Source organism: Dromiciops gliroides, chromosome 1 (assembly GCF_019393635.1).
Source record: "Dromiciops gliroides isolate mDroGli1 chromosome 1, mDroGli1.pri, whole genome shotgun sequence".
Taxonomy (NCBI): Eukaryota; Metazoa; Chordata; class Mammalia; order Microbiotheria; family Microbiotheriidae; genus Dromiciops; species Dromiciops gliroides.
Genome location: NC_057861.1, coordinates 518,008,674 through 518,029,145, shown reverse-complemented (window position 1 = coordinate 518,029,145; position 20,472 = coordinate 518,008,674). Strand labels below are relative to the sequence as shown.

Here is a 20,472-nt window from a genome sequence, read left to right as displayed (position 1 = left end):
CAGTAGCTCTTTTTTAGTCGTATTTAAATTGTATGAGAAAAGTAGAATGCTGTAGTTAGAGTCATGTAAACCTAGGTTTTGCCTCTGAGATGTATGACCATAGACAAGTCATATAACCTGAAAGTGTCCAAGGTATACTATACCTACAGTTTAGTTAACAGTCATCTTCTGGAGAGAGTTCCTTCCGGGATGGAATCAGTTTTAAATGTTTAAAAAGCTTATGAGTGGGGCAGCTAGGTGTCGCAGTGGATAGAGCACTGGCCCTGGATTCAGGAGGACCTGAGTTCAAATCCAGCCTTAGACACATAACACTTACTAGCTGTGTGACCCTGGGCAAGTCACTTAACCCCAATTGCCTTACAAAATTAAAAAAAAAAAGCTTATGAGTATATTTACCATCTGAATGCAAATTTCATCTTATTTTTGGAGGTCAGTGGTAGAAAAGAGAAAGAAAGTCATAAATTTCTGATGTTCTTAACTTTAATTTTAACTTGAAGGCGAACAACCCTCTTAGCTCTGAGGATCATTAGTAGAGTTGCAGGTGCCACTGACAGATGTGTGACAAAGGCAACGGAGAAGATTTTTTTAAAAAGAAAGAAAAGGATAGGAGAAAGACAGAAAGAGGGAAAGGAAGGGAAGGGCACAAGCATTTATTAAGTGCCCTACTATGTGCCAGGCACTGAGCTATGTGTTTTACAAATATCTCAATTGACCCTTGCAACAACCCTTGGAAGTGGGTGCTATTATGATCCCCATTTTACAGTTGAGGAAACTGAGGCAGACAGAGATAGGTGACTTTTCAGGGTAATGTCACCAGTAAGTGTCTGAGGCTGGATTTGAACTTGTCTTTCTGACTCCAGGACAAGTGCTCTATCCAGCTGTCTAAGAAAGACAAGAGAGGAGATAAAAATTTAAAGGTATACATGATGAAGAGTAAATGCTCCCCCAAATTGTCTTTTCATTTCTTTGGCATTACTTTACCTGATTACCCACAGGTGCTATTGGTTTGTTTCCTCCTGGTCCCACTCAGAATTCTCTGACTCTCCTCAAGTTTCAAGGCTTGGCTGATTCCCCTACTGGTTATTTTTTTCTTTCTCTAGAATCATGACACAACCTTTTCAGGGAAGTTTTACTTCAATGTACTTTCGGTCTTCTCTACAGCAAAGTGGTACTAGTATTTCTCATCCTGACTGATTCTTTCTTTCTTGTGTTAAGAATTAGATGTCCCAGTTCTATTTGTGTTGGGTGATGGATCCAGTTCTAGGTTCCTGAATTAACTATTTCCTAGCTCTATCTCTGTGTGTAGGGGGCTTGATTTTTGAGGGTACTACCCACTTTGTCCTCCTCCTCTGTTTTAACTTGTTGTTGGCCCATTTGAGATCTTACCACTGCCTTTCCCTAAAAAAGACTCTTCCATATCTAACCTCAAGACTTCTTGGGCTTCAGGCTTCAGTATTCACTAGCCTATAATTCCACTGATCTGGAATTTGTTCCCATGCTTCCTGAAGATCTTGATTTCTCCCCCCTGGAAGTTTTAGCTCCCTGGACTAACCTGACTGGTTTTTCTCTAAAGGTAATTTATTCACTAATCAGTAGTATGGCTGATTCTTTCCCTTAGGTTAAACCTGACTTTTCCCATCTTTCTAGACCGGAACTTTGTTTCTATTTCTTTCTTGATTCACAGAACTAATGTCCTTAAGTCCTAGATGACCATTATTCTAGAATCTCCATCCCCACATTGTCCTCTCTTGCAGGAGTCCCCAGCATACTCATGTCCAAATGCCACTAAACTTCCACTAAAAATCCTATTTTTTTAATGCCTCTGACTTAGGTCATTGACAGAATTGAGATAACTAGACAGGTCTTTTACTCAGTAAATGAACATGATATAAATAAACACTTTCATTCATTTCACTTGGTTCTGGTTCTCAAGGGCCCTCCTTTTCTGAGGGGATTAGATTTCTAGAAACACCATTCCTCATAGATTTATTATAGAAAAAATTGTATGCATATATTGATACACATTCCTAATAGTAAAAGACAGAATTAGAGTGAGACATCTATCCATCTATTTACCAAATTTCTACAAAACAAGCTGCAATCTTGTCAGGGTATACATTCCTTCCACCGATACAGATTAAAGAAGTTGAGCACAACTTTTAAAAAACTAAATGGTAGGGGCAGCTAGGTGGTGCAGTGCATAAAGCACCGGCCCTGGATTCAGGAGGACCTGAGTTCAAATCTGGCCTCAGACACTTGACACTTACTAGCTGTGTGACCCTGGGCAAGTCGCTTAATCTCCATTGCCCCACCAAAAAAAAAACCCCAAAAAAACAAAAAAACAAAAACTAAATGGTAGATGCTCTTTGAGAGTTGCTGTTGCCAAAACTTTAATCACCCTGCAGCCAATTGGGGATGGGATTCTCTGAATTTAGCTGCTTCTTAGATAACAATATGTAGCCCATTCCAGGTCTGTACCCAAAGCTCTCCAAGCTTAATAGGATTATATAGGGCCTGTTGCTCTTCTTGGTGTGGTCTTCAGATATCCAGGGTCCTCTCTGTCCCAACAAGGTGCTGGGAATATGACTTTATTTTAATGACTATTTTTTTTAAATGGAGCATTAATTCAATTGAATTGCCTTGTCACTTCAGTGCTCTACTCACCTGGAAATTCAAAGGAGCAGTTCATTGATCATATAACAGGCAAGAAGAGAAAGAAATCAAGTCTAGAAAGGTTTTCTAAATAGGTGATTTGCGTTAATGAACTTTGAGGTTATCCCATAGCTAAGTCTGAGAAAGTTTTTTAATGAAGGTCATAAGATCATAATATAGAACTACAAAGGACCTTAAGAAGTCTTTTACAGATGAGGGAACTGAAGCCCAGACACACTAGGTAATTGCTAAGGCCCCTGCAGATAGTAACTAGGCAGAGCTGGGATTGAACCAAAGTCTTCTGGGTTCCAAATAGCGATTTCCCCCCCCCCCCCCACTGGACTGGTAGTTTGGGAAAAAGGAAATCAATTAGTTTACTCTGTGTTTTAACTGAAATCTTAATCTCCCCAAAGTTGAGATTTTTAAACAAAGAAAGCAGGTGAGGAGGTTACCTTATTCAGGATGCAGGCAAAAGAAGGCATTCACAAATATCATACTTTACTTATGGCATACCACAATTCCTTTTTTGTGTGTGTGTGAGGCAATTGGAGTTAAGTGACTTGCCCAGGGTCACACAGCTAGTAAGTGTTAAGTATCTGAGGCCTGATTTGAACTCAGGTCCTCCTGAATCCAGGGCCGGTGCTCTACCCACTGCGCTACCTAGCTGCCTCATACCACATTTCCTAACCCTTAGGTAAATGTTATTTCAGTACTACTTAACATTTAAATATTTTTAAATATTGCAACCCCTTTTTACCTGAGAATTTTTTATACAACCCCAGGTATATAAGTGGATAAAATAGGTATACATAACCTTTTACTATTGCCAAATTTTTCGAGACCCCCACATTCAGTTATACAACTTCATATGGGATCAGGACCCACAGTTTAAGAAGCTTTGCCCTATAGGACATGCTTGAGATAGACATTATGCACCCCATAGCCTGTTTCTGGATACCTTTTCTGGATCAAGGTATGTGATAGTACAGACACTACTTTGGTTTGTTTGCGTTATTTATTTATTTCTTAGGTTTTGATATAATTGGTCCCCTCTCTTGAGGGGGAAGTTGGAGAATATCAGTTATCTAAATGACTCAGTTCATTGGGATAGAGTACAAGACAACATTTTCTATTCAGATCATGTTCCTTGGTCTCAGCTCTAGTCCTAGAGACACATGGCCAACGACAATAGTGCTGAGTAAAGCACGTTTAAAAAACATTAGACTGTTGCACTCTGGCTGCCTCTGGCCTCAGGCATTCAATATTCCTTTGTTCAAAGAGCAGGAAATGCTACACAATGTCTCTTCAGAAAGCAGAAAGCAGTTACGTGGCAATCCTTTTAAACACCAAGGAAACCCTTTCTTCCCTAGGGTTCATGGATTTTTCTGTACTGTAGAATTCTCTTAAGAAATACATTAAAAAACAAAAACAAAAAAAGAAATACATAAAACAAAAAGCAGGTCAAACACTTGAATTTGGCTCAAACTGTGGTTTTTTTTTTACAGGGAAAAATTTAAAAAATAATTTTATCTAGTACATTAGAAAAGATTTACTTTTTATCTTTAAAGATTTTTATTTTTTGCAGAATATTACAATTATCCATCCTATCACATTCCTGTCATTCACTCTATGTTCCAGAAACTCCGGAGAGTAGAATTAAAACATTATGTTGGATGTTTAGAAGCCAACATTTAATAATGTTGATAAATATCTTCAGCTTTGTAGTATTTTATGTTTTTCCCCTTGAGTGTTTTAATGCTATTCTGTCCCTTGATCCTTATTACAATTCAGTAATGTAGGTTAGACACATGGTATTATCCTAATTTTATAGATAAGAAACTGAATGATTTGTTCATTTCTTTAACTGCTTAAGGGACTAGAATCTACTGTTTTCTTGTATAGTATTACACTTATAAAAAGCAATAAGGTTCTATATCCTTTACACAGGAAAACTATGCTATAAATATCAATCAACAATTATTTATTAAATGTCTACTATGTGTCACCCACTGTGCTAAATGCTGGAGATTCAAGTACAAAGAATGAAACAATCCATACAATGAACTTAGACTCTCATGGGAAAGACAAATAATGTATGTATGTGTATGTATACAGCATAAATGTAGACAACAAAATACATATATATATATATATACACACACACAAATCAGTTAAACATAATGTAGTTTGAGAGAGAAGAGCATTGGGGTAATGAGGAAAGGTTTCATATAGAGGATGGTGCCCCTAGCAACATCTTAAAGGAAGCAAGGGATTTTATGAGATGGAGGTGAGAGTGAATTCCAGGCATTTGAGATGGCCAGTGCAAAGTCATGGAGACAGAAGATGGAGAGTCATGTGTGAGGGACAGAGAGGAAGTCAGTTTAGGTAAATTGCAGTTATAGGAGGAGGAATCATTTCTAGTGAAGCTAGAAAGATAGGTGGAAGCCAGGTTCTGTAGGGCTTTAAGAGCTAAATAATCCATGATTCCAGAAGACTAAAGATAAAACAAACTATCCATATTCTGACAGAGAGGTGAAAGATTTAGGATGCAGAATGTAATATATGTTTTTATATACAGCCAACAAGGGAATTTGTCTTTTTTGACTGTATATTTGTTATAAGGAATTTGTTTTCCTCTCTTTTTCCCAATTGGGAGAGAGGTGGGAGGGACAAAAAGTAATTTTGGCTAATTAAAAACAATTAAAAATAGAGGTGTAATGTTGCATATGCTTTCAGATGAGATCTCCACTGTTAGTTTTACTTAATTGTTTTACTTTGTTACAGGAGACCTCTCTAGGCATGCAGATAATCTATAAATGTTTTGTTGGGGTTTTTTTTGGGGGGGGGCAGGGCAATGAGGGTTAAATGACTTGCCCAGGGTCACACAGCTAGTAAGTGTCAAGTGTATGAGGCTGTATTTAAACTCAGGTCCTCCTGAATCCAGGGTCAGTGCTTTATTCACTGTGCCACCTAGCTGCCCCTTATAAATATTTTTAATGTAAAAACAAAACATGCCAATAAAACTGTCTTTAAAAACTAAACAGAGGAGTTTATATTTTATCTTTGAGAAAAGAAGAATGAAAATTACTTTAGTATCAGTATGTAGTATTGTTGTGATGAGACACTTGACTCAGGTAGATCAATTAGGAAGCTGTTGTAATAATTTAGTTGATAAATGATTTGATAAAATAATAAGGGCCTGAATTAAGATGGTGGCTATTTGAGTGGAGAGAAGGGGTTGAATGTGAGAAAAGGGACAAATGAAAAGATTTGAAAGTGATTTGATATATGGAGTGAGGGTGAGCAAGAAATACAGGAAAATGTCAAGATTATGAACCCAATAGGCTGGAAGGATGATGGTACCTTCAATAGAAATAGGGAAGTTTGGAAGTCGGGGTTCTTAATGTTTTGGTTTTTTATGTCATGGACCCCTTTGAAAACCTATGGACCCCACTGAAGAATGGATTTTTAAATAAAAAAATAAAGTAAAACATATAGGATTGCCAAGGAAACATTATTTTGAAATACCAATTTTTGTTTCTGGTTGAAGGGGAGCCTGAAGATTTAAGAGAAATGGGGAATGATTGAGGATGAAATCTTATGAAGACAGGTGGAGATGGGATCAAATAGAGAGCAAGAGGAATTGGACTTGGCAAGGAGAAAAGTCATTCTTCAGAGACTAGAGGAAAGAAGAAATATTCATAGGATATATATAAATACTTGAGAAAACAAATAGTTCCGATTTTAGTTTTTAATACTACAAATAATCCATAGCCTTAAGTCTTCTAGGTAGAATGGAAAATTATTTGTAGTAATAAAATCAAATATTCTCTTATTTTTTTCTTAAGAAATTATTTACATTAGTGAATATTTGTAAATAGTAATAGTTTTGGGGGCTGCTAGGTGGCACAGTAGGTAGAGTGCCACTCCTAAAATCAGGAAGTCTTAAACCTCAAATCCAGCCTCCCACAATTACTAGCTGTGTGACCCTGGGCAAGTCATTTAACCCTGTTTGCCTCAGTTTCCTCACCTGTAAAATGAGCTAGATAAGGAAATGGCAAACCACTCCAGCATCTTGACTAAGAAAACACCAAAAGGGGGTTATGAAGAGTCAGACATGACTGAAAATGACTAAACAACAAAAAAGATTAGTTTTAAAGAGTTTAAGGTTTTACATTTATATCATAAAATTGAGGCTAAAAATATAGAATAGTAGTCATCAAAACAATATGGTATTAATTTAAGACTAGAGAGATAGATCAATGGAACAGACTAGACAAGGGAGATTAAGAACCAATAGCACTCAATAACCTAGTGTTTGATAAAATTAAAAACTAGGGAAAAAACTACTGGCAAATCTGGACAGCCATCTGGCAGAAATTAGACTGGAACCATATTATACATATTCCACCAGATGTATATGCCAGATGTAAACATATTACATATTACACATATTCCTAAACACATTCTAAATGGATACATGACCTTAATATTAAAGATAATTTATTTTTTAAAAATTAAAAGAGAAATAGGTCATATAATTCTCATAGGATTTTGAGGCAATTACCAAAGATGAAATAGAAAACTTTTGATTACTTAAAACAGAAGTTTCTGCACAAACAAAAATAATGTGTCTAGAATAAGAAGAGAAGTGATTGAATGGGGAAAACAATCTTTGCATCACATTTCTCTAAAAAGGGTTTGATATTCAAGAAAATGTGTGTGTGTGTGTGTGTGTGTGTGTAGAGATAGAGAAAAAACTATAGCCATTTCCCAATAGTTAAATGGTCAAAAGATATGAATTTAGTGATTTTGTTGTTTGTCCTTTGTTCTCAAAGAGGACCATGACATTGGGGTGATGTCATGACTTGCGATGAATTGGATTTAAGTGAGAGAGGGCTATGCAAGGTCACCAACCTCACTCTCTCTTCCAGAGCCATCTGGGTTCAGTAGCAAGAGATAGATAGATAGATAGATAGATAGATAGATAGATAGATAGATAGATAGAGAGAGAGAGAGAGAGAGAGAGAGAGAGAGAGAGAGAGAGATAAGATATATATATATATATATGTATCTCAGGATGAATGGAGATGGCCCTGGATGTTTAAGGCAATTGGGGTTAAATGACTTGACAACTAATAAGTGTCTGAGGTGAGATTTGAACTCAGGTCTTCCCCAACTTCAGGATCAGTGCTTTATCCACTGTTCTACCTAGCTGCCCCAAAAGATATGCAAACTGTTCTCAAAAGAACTGCAAAGTATTCACAACCATGTGAAAGAATGCTCCAAATCAATAATAATAAAAGAAATTAAAATAGAAACACCCCTGAGGTTTTACCTCACACCCTGCACATTGGCAAAAATGACCTCCCCTCTGGCAAAAGTCAATGTCTAAGGGGCTATAAAAGAATAGGTACACTAATACATTGTTGATGGAGCTGTGAAATTTTGGAAAGCAATTTGGAATTATGCAAATAAAGTGACTCAAAAGACCATACCCTTTGAACCAGAGACTCCATTTCTGGACTTATACCCCAAGTAAGCTATTAATAAAAAGAAAGTTTCTATATACTCCAAAATATTTATAGCAGCACTTTTTGTGATAGCTAAGAATTGGAAACAAAGCAGATGTCAATCAACTGAGTAATCATCAAACAAATTATAGTACATAAATGTAATGGAATATTTTGCTGAAAAAAATAATGTGTGTGATAAGTACAGAGAAACATGAAAAGATCTATATGAACTGATGCAGAGTGAAGTAAGCAGTCAAGAAAACTATGCACAGTAACTACAAAAAAATCAAAGTAAATGTAACAAGATTATCAAGATGAAGCAGGACTCAAATGAAGAGATATGAGAGGACACTCCCAAACCTATCCCTTTGTGGAGGTGGGAGTTGTACACATTATATATCATACATGTTTTAGTATTTTTTTAAATGTATTGATCAGTTGTACTGGGGGTTTTTCCCCCTCTATAAAAATATTATTTGTCGTATGAGATGTCTCTCTGAGAGGGATACCTGGGATAACTATGGTGATATAAGAAACTTAAACTGTCAAAAAATATTTTTTAAAAAATTGTGTTTTACATAATTGCATATGTGTAACTTATATCTGATTGCTTACCCCCTCAGGGAGGGAGGAGGGAAGTGAGAGTGGAATAGAATTTGGAACTCAAAACTTTAATTTATTTAATATTTTATTTATCCAATTACATGTAAAAACAATTTTAATATTCATTTTTAAAACTTTGAGTTCCAAATCCTCATCCTTCCTCTCTTCTCCCCCTCCCCCACTCCAATTGAGAATGCAAACAATTTGACATAGGTTTTACATATGTAGTCATGGAAAACATTTCCATATTAGTCAAATTCAAAACTTTAAAAAGAAATATTTATTAAAAATTAAGGCTAAAATTAAAATTATTCTCTTCAAATTTTGAAATTATTCTCTTTGTAGAAACATAGACTAGCTTGGCATAAAGTCATTTTTTAACCTAAATTTTTTTATTCTGAATTTAAAAGCCTTTAAAAGAATATTTTCAAACAGCAAAACACAAATTTTATATATACATATATATATTTTTTGGGGGGTGTGTGAGGCAATTGGGGTTAAGTGACTTGCCCAGGGTCACACAGCTAGTAAGTGTTAAGTGTCTGAGGCCGGATTTGAACTCAGGTACTCCTGACTCCAGGGCCCATGCTCTATCCACTGCGCCACCTATCTGCCCCCACAAATAGTATTTTAAAAGCTACCTAATAAATTCCAAAACTCCCTTGCTCTTCTGTGTTTCCTTCTGAACTTCTATTCTCTTATGTACATTTGAGGGCATCTCTATTGCTATTCCCTCTTTTGTTCTCCTAGTAACAGAGAAAGAAAAAAATAAACAAACAAGTAAAATAAATCCATAAAGTGTACATGTCAAATACACACACACACACACACACACACACACATACACACACATATATATATTTTTTTTCCTGTACCTCGTGTCCATCTGTCTGGAGATGGGTAACATGCTTCATCATAGATCTCACAGAGACATGGTCAATCATTGCATTGATAAGAATTCTTAAGTAAGTCTTTCAAATCTGATTTTCTTTATGATGCTTGTGTCTTTGTATAAATCATTCTTGAGGCAGCTAGGTGGTGCAGTGGATAAAGCACTGGCCCTGGATTCAGGAGGACCTGAGTTCAAAGTCAGCCTCAGACACTTGACACTTACTAGCTGTGTGACCCTGGGCAAGTCACTTAACCCTCATTGCCCCACAAAAAAAAAAATCATTCTCCTGGTTCTGTTCATTTCCCTCTGGGTCACTTCATACTACCCAGGATTCTCTGAAGTTTTCTCAGTATCCAATAATATTCTGTTACATTCATATGCAACACTTGGCTCAGCCATTTCCCAAATGTCTAAGGGGCAATCTAAGGCACCCCTCCCCCCATTACATTCTAGCGCTTTGCTTTTTCTTCTCCTTTAATCAGGAAGTTTATTTTGCTTACAGCTATTTGCTTCCTGTAATTATTCAGCTTCTTAATCCTTCTCAATCCCTGCTTTTTTCCCTATTAATTTTGCTGTTTCCCCATCAAACTTTGTGACCTTTATGATAGGTTGTTTTGCTCATTTAACTTTAAGGAAGATTAGAAAATAGACCAATTTAAATATCCTAAATAAATGAATGTTTTAAACATATTCCCCAATAATAGATTTTAGGGATATAATCTTACTTTTTTTAATCCTTTCAAAACAAAATGGATGTTAGTAGTTGTGCATGGCTTTTACCTGCAGTGATTGATATTTTGCTATCCATTCTGTGTTCAGACCTATAATAAATAATTGAAATGACAATATTTGTGTTCAGTTTGACTTGTCCATTTTGGCAGAAAATAATCAAACTAGAGAGATGCATTTGGAATCAAAAGACCTCATTCAAGTCCCAGGTGTTCAGTTTACTACCTATATTACTTTGGCAATTCATTTAATTTCTCTGTGTCTGATTTTCCTCATTTTAAAGTGACCTGTGGTATAGGTCACTTTACCCTAGGATTAAATTATCCCTAAAATCCAATCCAGCTCTAAATTCTGTGATACTAAATTTATAGAATCAGTGAGTTTGGATTATTTGGTATGTGCTTTGATAACATGCAAGAAATGGTTTCTTTTAGACTTTACTTGTTACTTGAACTAAACAGAAGAGAATTTGATTAAAAACAGATATATTGTTGACTAACTTTGAATATTACTACTTGCTCAAAGATAGGATTTGTGTTGATTAATGTTGATTTTCTGTCTGCTAATTCAATCCATCAGTCTCCTTATGGACTGAATTTTTTTTAATTATAAGATTATGGTCAACTATTTTGTTAGCATATTTAACACACAAGTAATATGTCTAAGGAAGATGCTGAAAATTTTGTGGTGAATGAAAATTTCTGAGATACAGTTTCTGGGTAATTTATAATCAATTTATTAATTATGGCTACCAAATAATCAAATTGAGGGCAGTGGTTTCTCTCATAACCAAAGATATCCCCTGGAGAACATTGTATGCTTAAAAGCCTTTGGGAAAAGTCATGTCCCTGAGGGTGGAAATCAACTCTGATTGGTTAACAATGAAGGGGTGGACATATTAATGAGGAGGTGGGCAAATTTTTTCATCTCCTCTTGCTGAGAATGTAATCTGATCATGAGATTCAGCTGCCTCCAGCACTCTGGACAAAAGAATCCCTCTTTACCCAGACTACTCTGGTTGGTTTTCCCCTTCATGAACTGGGTCACCCTAAATTCTAATGGAAGGTTCCAAGGAAAGGGGGCTTATTTCCTAAGAGCTAGAACTTTCCTACATTGGATTCTGTTTGTAAAGTCTTCTAGTTAGGTGTGATCCTACCCAATATCGAGAAGCAGGTACCCAGAGGATTTGGGCAATCTCATCAATCAGCAATGTCCCTCAAAGACTAGCTGAATAATCTAGAGGGTCTGGTTTCTAAGTGAAGAAATAGAAGGGGAAAATCTTCATTTCTAATTTAATAATTGGTCATTAATAAAGAGAGAAAAATAATCATTTGTCTAATTTCATGGCTAAAGGAAGAAGACATAAGAAACTGGATAAGGCAATTCTCTTATGATCCTTGGTGTAGTGGGAATATATTGACTCTTGGATTAAAATCAGGAGACCCAGTTAATGCCTTAGTGGAGACTAGCTTGTATGATGCTGAGCTAGTCATTTAACTTCTCTGTGCCTCAATTTCCTCATTTGTAAAATGAAGGACAGGGATTAGATAATCTATAAGGCTCTTTCCAGCTCTAAAATTCTGTGATTCAAAATCCAAAAAATATTACTCTTTTTGCATAATGATCTGGCTGGGATATTCTACCTGCAAGTAAGAGGATTTACTGTGCAGAAAATAAATTATAAAACATAACAGTTTAATCTTTGTAAAAGGCAGGAAGTAAATGCAAAGATGGAATCATATGCTAGAACTGAGAGAAACCTTAAATATCATTTAGTCTATCTCTCAAAGCATAAACAGAAAAATGATCCCCGAGAGTCATAATAACTTGCCCCAACATCATATAGCTTGGAGGTATCAAAGCCTGGATTTCAACCCAAGACCTTTTGACTCCAAGTCCTTTACTCTTCACTATATCACATGCCCTTCCACTTCACTGAACCCTTTTATACTTGCTGGTAATAAATGATGAGCTTTTTTACAATAATAATACTTGACTAAATACTTTAAAGTTCTCAAAAAACATCATATTTGGTTCTCAAAAGAGCCCTATAATGTAGGTACTACAGGTGTTATTTCCCCCATTTTACCAATGAGCAAACTGAGATTAAATGATTTGTCTGTAGTCACACAGCTCCAAGATGTCAGAAATGGAATCTAGTTGTGTTCCTGATCCCAAGCATAGATCTCTGCCCATTATGCCAGGCTGCCTTTGGTTTAGCCTCTGCTGAAACATATACTTTGCACCTTGCAGTGTAAGCAGGTTTTATTCATTTTACTACATACCTCAGGATTTTCTTTGGAAAAGACTACATGAATTCAGTTGGAACTGACTCGATTCTCATAAGATTGCTTGGACAGAATGTTCTTTGTTAGACTTTTCTATGACATAAAAATGTGAAGTGTTAGTTAAATAGCATTTAGTGATGGTTGGTTCTGTCTTTAACAAATGGCTATGTGACTCTGGGCAAGCCACTTAACCCTTTAGCACTTTATGCAGCTTTCAGAGTAAAGGAGCCATATATACAAAAATATTTATAGCAGCTCTTTTTTTATGGTGATAAAGGATTAGAAATTGAGGGGAAATCTATCAATTGGGTAATGGCTGAACAAGTTGTAGTATATTATTTCAATGGAATACTGTTGTGCTATAAGAAATGATTAGCAGGTAGATTTCAGAAAAACCTGAGAAGATTTATATGAACTGATGCAAAGTGAAGTAGCAGAACCTGGAGAACATTGTACATAGTAACAGCAATATTATAATGATGATCAACTGTGAAAAATTAGCTACTCTTATCAAGACAATGATCCAAAGGACTCACAATGAAAAATGCTATCTACCTCCAAAGAGAGAATTGATGAATGAGTGCAGATATGAAGCATACTTTTTTCTCTTTCTATAATAGGGCTTATATGAAAATGTCTTGCATGACTTCAGATGTATAATTGATATACTGCTTGCCTTCTCAATGGCTGGGAGAGAGGTTGGAGAGAAAGAAAAAAATTAAACCTCAAATTTTAAAAAAGGAATGTTTAAATAAGTATAATTATTTTTTAAAAAACAACCAGCCTATAGTGTAGAGAAAAAGTGCCTCGTCTGGGAGTTCCTATATCTACAACAGCATAGGTCAGTCCATTTCTTTATCCCTGATAATACTTATACTGAAGGGAATTTCCTTATATCTCTTCATAGCTTTAATCTAGTATCCCTTAGCTCCAATCCTACTTTATCAGAAACAAACAAACAAAAAACCCATTGAGCATTGATTTATACTAAATAATAAAATACTTTGTAGATTCACAGAATTTAAAAATGCTTAAGTTGAAGTACTGTACATTTGCTAATCTGTAGAATATTTCCACTGTGAAGAAATAAGATCTTTTTTGCTTGAATGTAAAACTTGTCATTGTGTAGCCTGTAGAAACCTGCCTTTCTGGTTTTTAATGTCATGTTAATCTATGAAGGTATTATTACTCATTTGAAAAATTCTTTGTTCCCTGTTGAAAACTTTATTGTTGATATTTTCAAATAAACTTCTATTTGGAGTTCTCTAAGATTATAAAATTCTGGTTTATATTTTGCCATGTGGTATATAGATCGTCTGTATATAAAATTTAGATTGCCTATAAGTAAACATAATTGTTTTCTGAGAATCTGCTGAAATTGTGTAGTATCATCTATTCCATACTATAGGAGACTGAGTCCCCTTTATTCTTAACAAATTAATATATTGAAGCATTTTGATCATGTGCATAATCCTCATCTTCTTGAGTATAAAATTAATTCTAAAAAGTCTGAAGCTTCTTTTATTTGAAAGTATTACTTTTATTTTTTCCACATTACTTGCTTTAGACTTAGCCCTCTTTATTTCTTTTAAGGATGTAAAGTCATATGTCCATCAGTTTTATTGCAGGATAAAAATTAGGTAGACCCATAAGTTTGATTTAAATAATGAATTGAGATGGCTTAATAAAAAAGTTTTAATGAAAGCCTTACCTTTTTCATATCTTGAAAATTTCAGTTATAAAGTAATCCTTCTTTATGCTATCTCTAAAGGGGTATCGATTTTGTTGGAATTAATGTCACTAAACAAAAAACATTATGCAACAAAAAAGAACTCAGAAGAGAATCTAGCACTTTATCCACTGTACCACCTAGCTGCCCTGAAATCTATGTACTCTTTGTTTAAGAAGCTCTAGACTAGGTGACCTAGGTCCCTTTTTGCTCTAAATCTTTTCATCTTATGATCAGAATTACAAAAAATTAATGTTTCTAGTATCCTTAGGGTACTTAGTTTCTGTCTTTTCCCCCTTTTGGATTTGGGCCTTTGGGTAGAAAAGAAAAGGAGAATCAGAAGACAAAGAAGGGGCAGTGATATCTGCTTTACTACCGTACCCTAAAGACCATGCAATTTTTCCATCTGACTTACAGATGAAACTTTACATATGTGTGTGCCTCCCATTCAAGGATGGCCCCATTTTTCTATTCTTAACCCCAGTGCATAGCAGTGTACTGTGCACATAGTAAACACTTAATAAATGCTTCATTCAAATGCAAAATAGCAGATGTAGTATGTGACTGCAGCATCTTGAATTCTATAGGCATATCTGTTAATGAAATTGCTGAATTTTCTCCACCAATTATCTATTATGAACATTTAAAAACTTTTAAGAAACACAGCCATATTCTTTCATAGTTCTATTAGAGAGTTGGAAAAAGTGGGAGATATACAATAAACTTTATTATTCTACCAGACTGATGAGACTATAAGTCTGTTAAAGGTTCATTCTCTTTTCACGATGATCTTTTTGGTGATGGTCCAACAAGATGGAGAACTAGACATTTCCTCCAAACTTCATGACCTCTCAGACTTCTCTAAATAAGGATTATGTAAAAGAGGTACGCAGTTGAAGCTATTTCCACAGGTTAAGATAAACAAGAAGCTGAATGAGGTAATAATCAGATGAATTAACAGCAGAGTAGGCTACTTCCTAATCCATTCATTCTATACCCCCTCTCCTTCTGCCCCCATGCTACAGAGGAACAGCACACATCACCCTACAGTTGTTCCCTGGGATTTCACTCATCAGTTTACTTTCTGCTGCTGTAGTTTGGGCTCCCTAACCCACTGGCCTGCTCCTGACTTTATTCTATCATTCTGAGACAACAAAAAAACTAGAACTCTACATTCCCCTTCACCTTTAACCTGTGCAGCAAACATAGGGGTCTAGAAAGAGAGGTTTGCTCTGCTTGGCAAACTAGCATAGCAGGGTGCTATGCTGAAGCAGAACTCACATAGAACTGAGAAATGAAAGGAAATAGAGCAATAGTGCCACATTTGTGGTGGTTGGGGGCAGGGGGGACTGAATGAAAGGGGAATTGGCATACAACTGAGACCAATGATACCCCCTCAGAAGTTATTTGGAGTGGAGAGTGATGCTAATGAAATGTGACCTTCCCCAGGGAGGAGGCTAGATAGATTTGAGACCTAGCTTCCCAAGGAAACTTCCATCAGAGTATCAAGAAGTAAGCAATAGAAGAATATGAAGGCGGGGGAAACTGAAATGACCAAAGATTAAGGAGAAATACAATTCAGTTTAAAATCTTGAACACATACACCAACAGGAAAATATTAATACACACTAGGGAAGATGGTCCCCCAGTTCATCTAAAAGAGGCCAGACATCCAAGAATAAATATTGCATATATATTTATATATATAAATGCCTGATGAAGCAGAAGATCCTGTGGATTCCCAAAAGAACACAGAACCACAGTAGTGTGTGCTCTAATGGTTCAGGAGAAAATAAGAACTATGAAATAAAAATTTTATGTCTTACACAGCAGAAATAATGGGCAGAACAAACAAAAATTTGTTTTTTGCTTTTTTTGGTTTTTGCAGGGCAGTGAGGATTAAGTTATTTGCTCAAGGTCACACAGCTAGTGTCAACTGCCTGAGGCTAGATTTGAACTCAGGTCCTCCTGAATCCAAGAGCAGTGCTTTATCCATTGTGCCACCTAGCTGCCCCACAAACAAAAATTTGAATCCATGATGACAAATTTCATACTTAGAAGTAAAAGCCAATCTTAGAAAAAAGAGAAGCAAAAAAAAAAAGAAAAGGAATAACATTAAAAGGAAACATGATCTGTAAACAAGAAAAACATCTTGGTTTCTAAGATAGGATATGTAGATAATTTAAGAATTGTAGGTCTCCCAGAAGTATAGCATAATCTGAGAAATTTACTGAGAATTTCTGAGCACATAAAACAAAATTATAACCAAAAGAACCCATCGATCATATACAGCAAAACAAAAACAAGTTATGCTATAAACTCCAAGACACTGTCATTTGTAAAATTGCTTGATGTATACATGTAGCTCTTATTTTCTTCCTTAGATTTAAGGAAATAATTATAGAACAAGTAAAATTTAGTTGTTTTCTCAGACTTCATAAAATTATCCTAGTATTAGACAAAGTTAACAATAATTATACCTGTGATTGTACTGTCTTTATGAAAAGATTCTGAAAATTCTTTCTTGCAGAAGTCAACGAAAGGTTCTGTTGTCCTTGACTACATATTCCATCACATAAACCTAGTCGAGATAGATTATTTTGGACTGCGTTACTGTGACAGAAACCATCAGACGGTGAGTAAAAAGGGATTTTAAAAGCTAGGTTATATTTTTGCAATTGTAATTCATTTAGATCACTTCATTTCCTATCCTTCCTGACATGTTTTTATGGTATCAGATTTTTTTTAAAATTAAAATACCTTTGAAGCCATGAGAATTAACATTTTGGGGCATAATTTCTTTCATCTATTTGAAGCATCTTTTTTCCCCCAAAAGGATATATATTGAATGGAGAAAACACAGGTTCAGAAGTAAGGGTTCAGCGTTCCAAGTCCTTATTGCTTTTTTCAGGTGACAAACCATTCTGTTCCCATTTCTCTGCCTATCCTATCCTATCAATCCTGTGGATTGAGAACGTAATATAATATACATTAAGATATTTACATACAGTAGATATTTTTTTGTTTTGTTTTGTTTTACAAATGAGACAAATAAGAAATTGAGATTAAAAAGAGAAATGTATAATGTAAAAAAGGTGATTATAAGAAGTTTTAGTGAAAAGTTGATTAAATAAAATTATATAAAATACCTAAATATTTCCATCTTTAGTAGCATATGATAGACTAGCATCACTGAGCTGTTATTATGAAAATTATGCTCATAAAAAACTGGAATGCCTGAGTCATCATTTTGAATAAGTGGAAGAAAATGGAGATGAATCACTGCTTGTAGGATAAAATTTTAAAACTATTCTTCATTAGGGCTTTTGGTTTTATTTTGAGGAAGATTTTTATTTTGGGTAGTATTGTAGTTTTATTAAAAATCCCCAAACTCTTGACTTAAGAGGAAATAATTTACATATCATTTTGCATATTCTTTATGTCCAGCGCACCAAAATACCGTAGCTCCTTTCTTTTCCAGCCCCTGTTTCATTGGAGTGAATTCACTGAGCTAAGAAAAACAACTCTTTGTTGTTTTGGCTATGGTATGCCAGGCACAGGAATGTGCTACTATTATACTATGAGAATAAGCTGCTGAGAAGACTGCTATTGAGTGATGATGACTTTATGGTTTTATTTCAGTTAGTTTCATGGCTTTTCTTTTTCAGGACATCTTTCATAAAGTCATGATACAGACAGGTATTGACTGGGTGTCTCCCAAAAAGTGTCTCTAAAAGTAAGAGCCCATTATTAAAACCCTGCTTCAAAGGAAGAGAGCTCAATTTTATTGAGGTCAAACTCAGATCATTTTTAAGTAAACCAACTGAATTCTACCCCATAATTGCCCCACCTTCCATCTCCCATATACTTGAAGTAAACTCTAACAGAATTGTAAGTCTATACATTGAAGGCTATAAAAAGCATCTTGCATAATATGTCCATATTTCTGAAATAACATTTTTCTTAATAGAAATCAAAAACAGCTCAACTTCCAGACCTAATCTGGTATTTCAAATATTACCTTGGAAGATTAATTTGTTTTGCTAAATTTACTTAGTCCTTATCACACTGTTTTTTAATTCTCAAAAAAAGTGACATGAGAAATAAGTGAATTTCAAATATCATTATATTGTAAAAGAATTAGCTATCATTGATAACTGCTGAGAGCTTTAGACTAATTACAAATATATTTTTTTCATTCCAAAGATTAGAGTTTGCTGATACTTAATGTTTTGGGCATATAGGTTTTATAAAGACAACAAAACAAGTATTTTAAATAGAGAGTTGTCGGGGCATGTTATTTTTGTGTGGTGAGAACACAAGATGTATGAATAACATGGAGTAAGTTATTGTGGGCTTTAAAATTTTATTTTCCTTTTTAAAAAACCTTGGTAAAAAGTGAGATAATTTGTAAACTTCTAACCTTGTTTTTACATGTTCTAGTAGAGAGTTTGGTATTTTACTAATGCTTTTAAGTTGTCATTGGGAATTGGGATAAAGGAAATAAGTTCAAAAAAATTGGAAGGGGAGGTTGACACCAAGTTTCCCTATTTTGCCCAGTCTTGAAACACAGCAGTCCTTCTTGGGCCCAATCCCACTACTGAATAACATGAGAGCTTTTGTTCTGCTTCATTTTTGACCTGGGCTGGTTCATTCCTTCTTAGGTATGTTGGTGGCCCTCTTTTTCTATGGGCTTACCATATTGCATTCAGGACTTAGTGCAGACACATGATCATTTTTTTTTTTAGTGAGGCAATTGGGGTTAAGTGACTTGCCCAGGGTCACAAGCTAGTAAGTGGTTAAGTATCTGAGGCTGGATTAGAACTCAGGTACTCCTTACTCCAGGGCTGGTGCTCTATCCACTGCGCCACCTAGCTGCCCCACATGATCAGTTTTAACACACTGAAATTAAGAACTCTTGAACTCAAGAGATCCACCAGCCAGACCACATGGTATCAGGGATTATAGACTGTGCCACCATGTGTGGCAGTAAAATGTTATATCTTCTGTAGTAACACTGCCCAAGAAACACACCACCATTTCTGAGGTATAGAAATTTTCTATCTATTCCTTGTCCCCTGTGTAGAGGGGGAAGTGAAGGGGCATTTATTTGAAAATAAACTTTTTCAATTACATATATAATCTTCTATCCCAAGCCATCTCTTCCACAAAGATTCTTATGGTTCAGTCTTGCCTTGAGTCCTTATTTAGAGTTCCTGAGATTTCAACTCTAACCAAAACCTTTTATTTTTATTTTTTATTTATTTTGTTTTTAATTTATGGGATAAACCAAGCATTTCCACAACATAGTATAATTTTAAAAAATGATTGCACATAAAATTTATGGGAAAAATACACTGCTTCCAGAAATGATACATGAACAAAAGTTCTCTATACTCACAGCATATTTTACATCTCTCCCCTTCTCTCTACTGACTCCAGAAATACCCTAGTTCAGGGCCCTTTTCATCCCTTGCCCAAACATTGCAGTATCCTCCTAATTGGTCTCTCTTCTCACGTCCATTCCTTCTTGGAGTCTACCCTCCATACAGCAAGCAGATTGATATATGCAAAAGCACAAGTCTGGCCAGATCAATAAGCCTCAGTGGCTTCCTATTGCCTTCAGAAGGAGATACAAAGTCCGGTGTTTGGTATTAGCACCCTGTAATTTAAGCCTACCTTTCCAAGCTTTTTGTATGTCGCTTCCCTTCATGAATATACATTCTAGCTAAACTTGCCTACTTGCTGTTCTTCAAATACAACTCTCTATCTCCTACCTCTATGCTTTTGCACAAACCATCCCTTATTCTTGGAATGTACTTCTTCCTCACATGGACCATATTTAGAATCCCTAGAAGAACCAGGAGGAAAATTAGACTATGACATCACATTTTAAAGAACCCAAATTTTGAAACATCTAATTTACCAACATGATGATCAATCATGATTCCAGAGTACCATAATGAAGAATTCTATAAATCTTGACAGAGAGATGATGGAACTAATATGCAGAATAAGAAACACAGTTGTAGACATGGGAATTTGGTTTTGCTGACTAGGCTT

At 35.4% G+C, this 20,472-nt stretch overlaps 1 protein-coding gene across 1 annotated transcript in view; it reads left to right on the top strand.

The window, feature by feature from the left end:
* The window catches only part of EPB41L4A (erythrocyte membrane protein band 4.1 like 4A), a 195,580-nt gene that overhangs the window by 39,714 nt on the left and 135,394 nt on the right, over positions 1-20,472 (top strand). Inside the window, 1 exon segment of the mRNA XM_043975760.1 lies at positions 16,940-17,044. Within this exon segment, the coding sequence (XP_043831695.1) occupies positions 16,940-17,044 (105 nt within the window).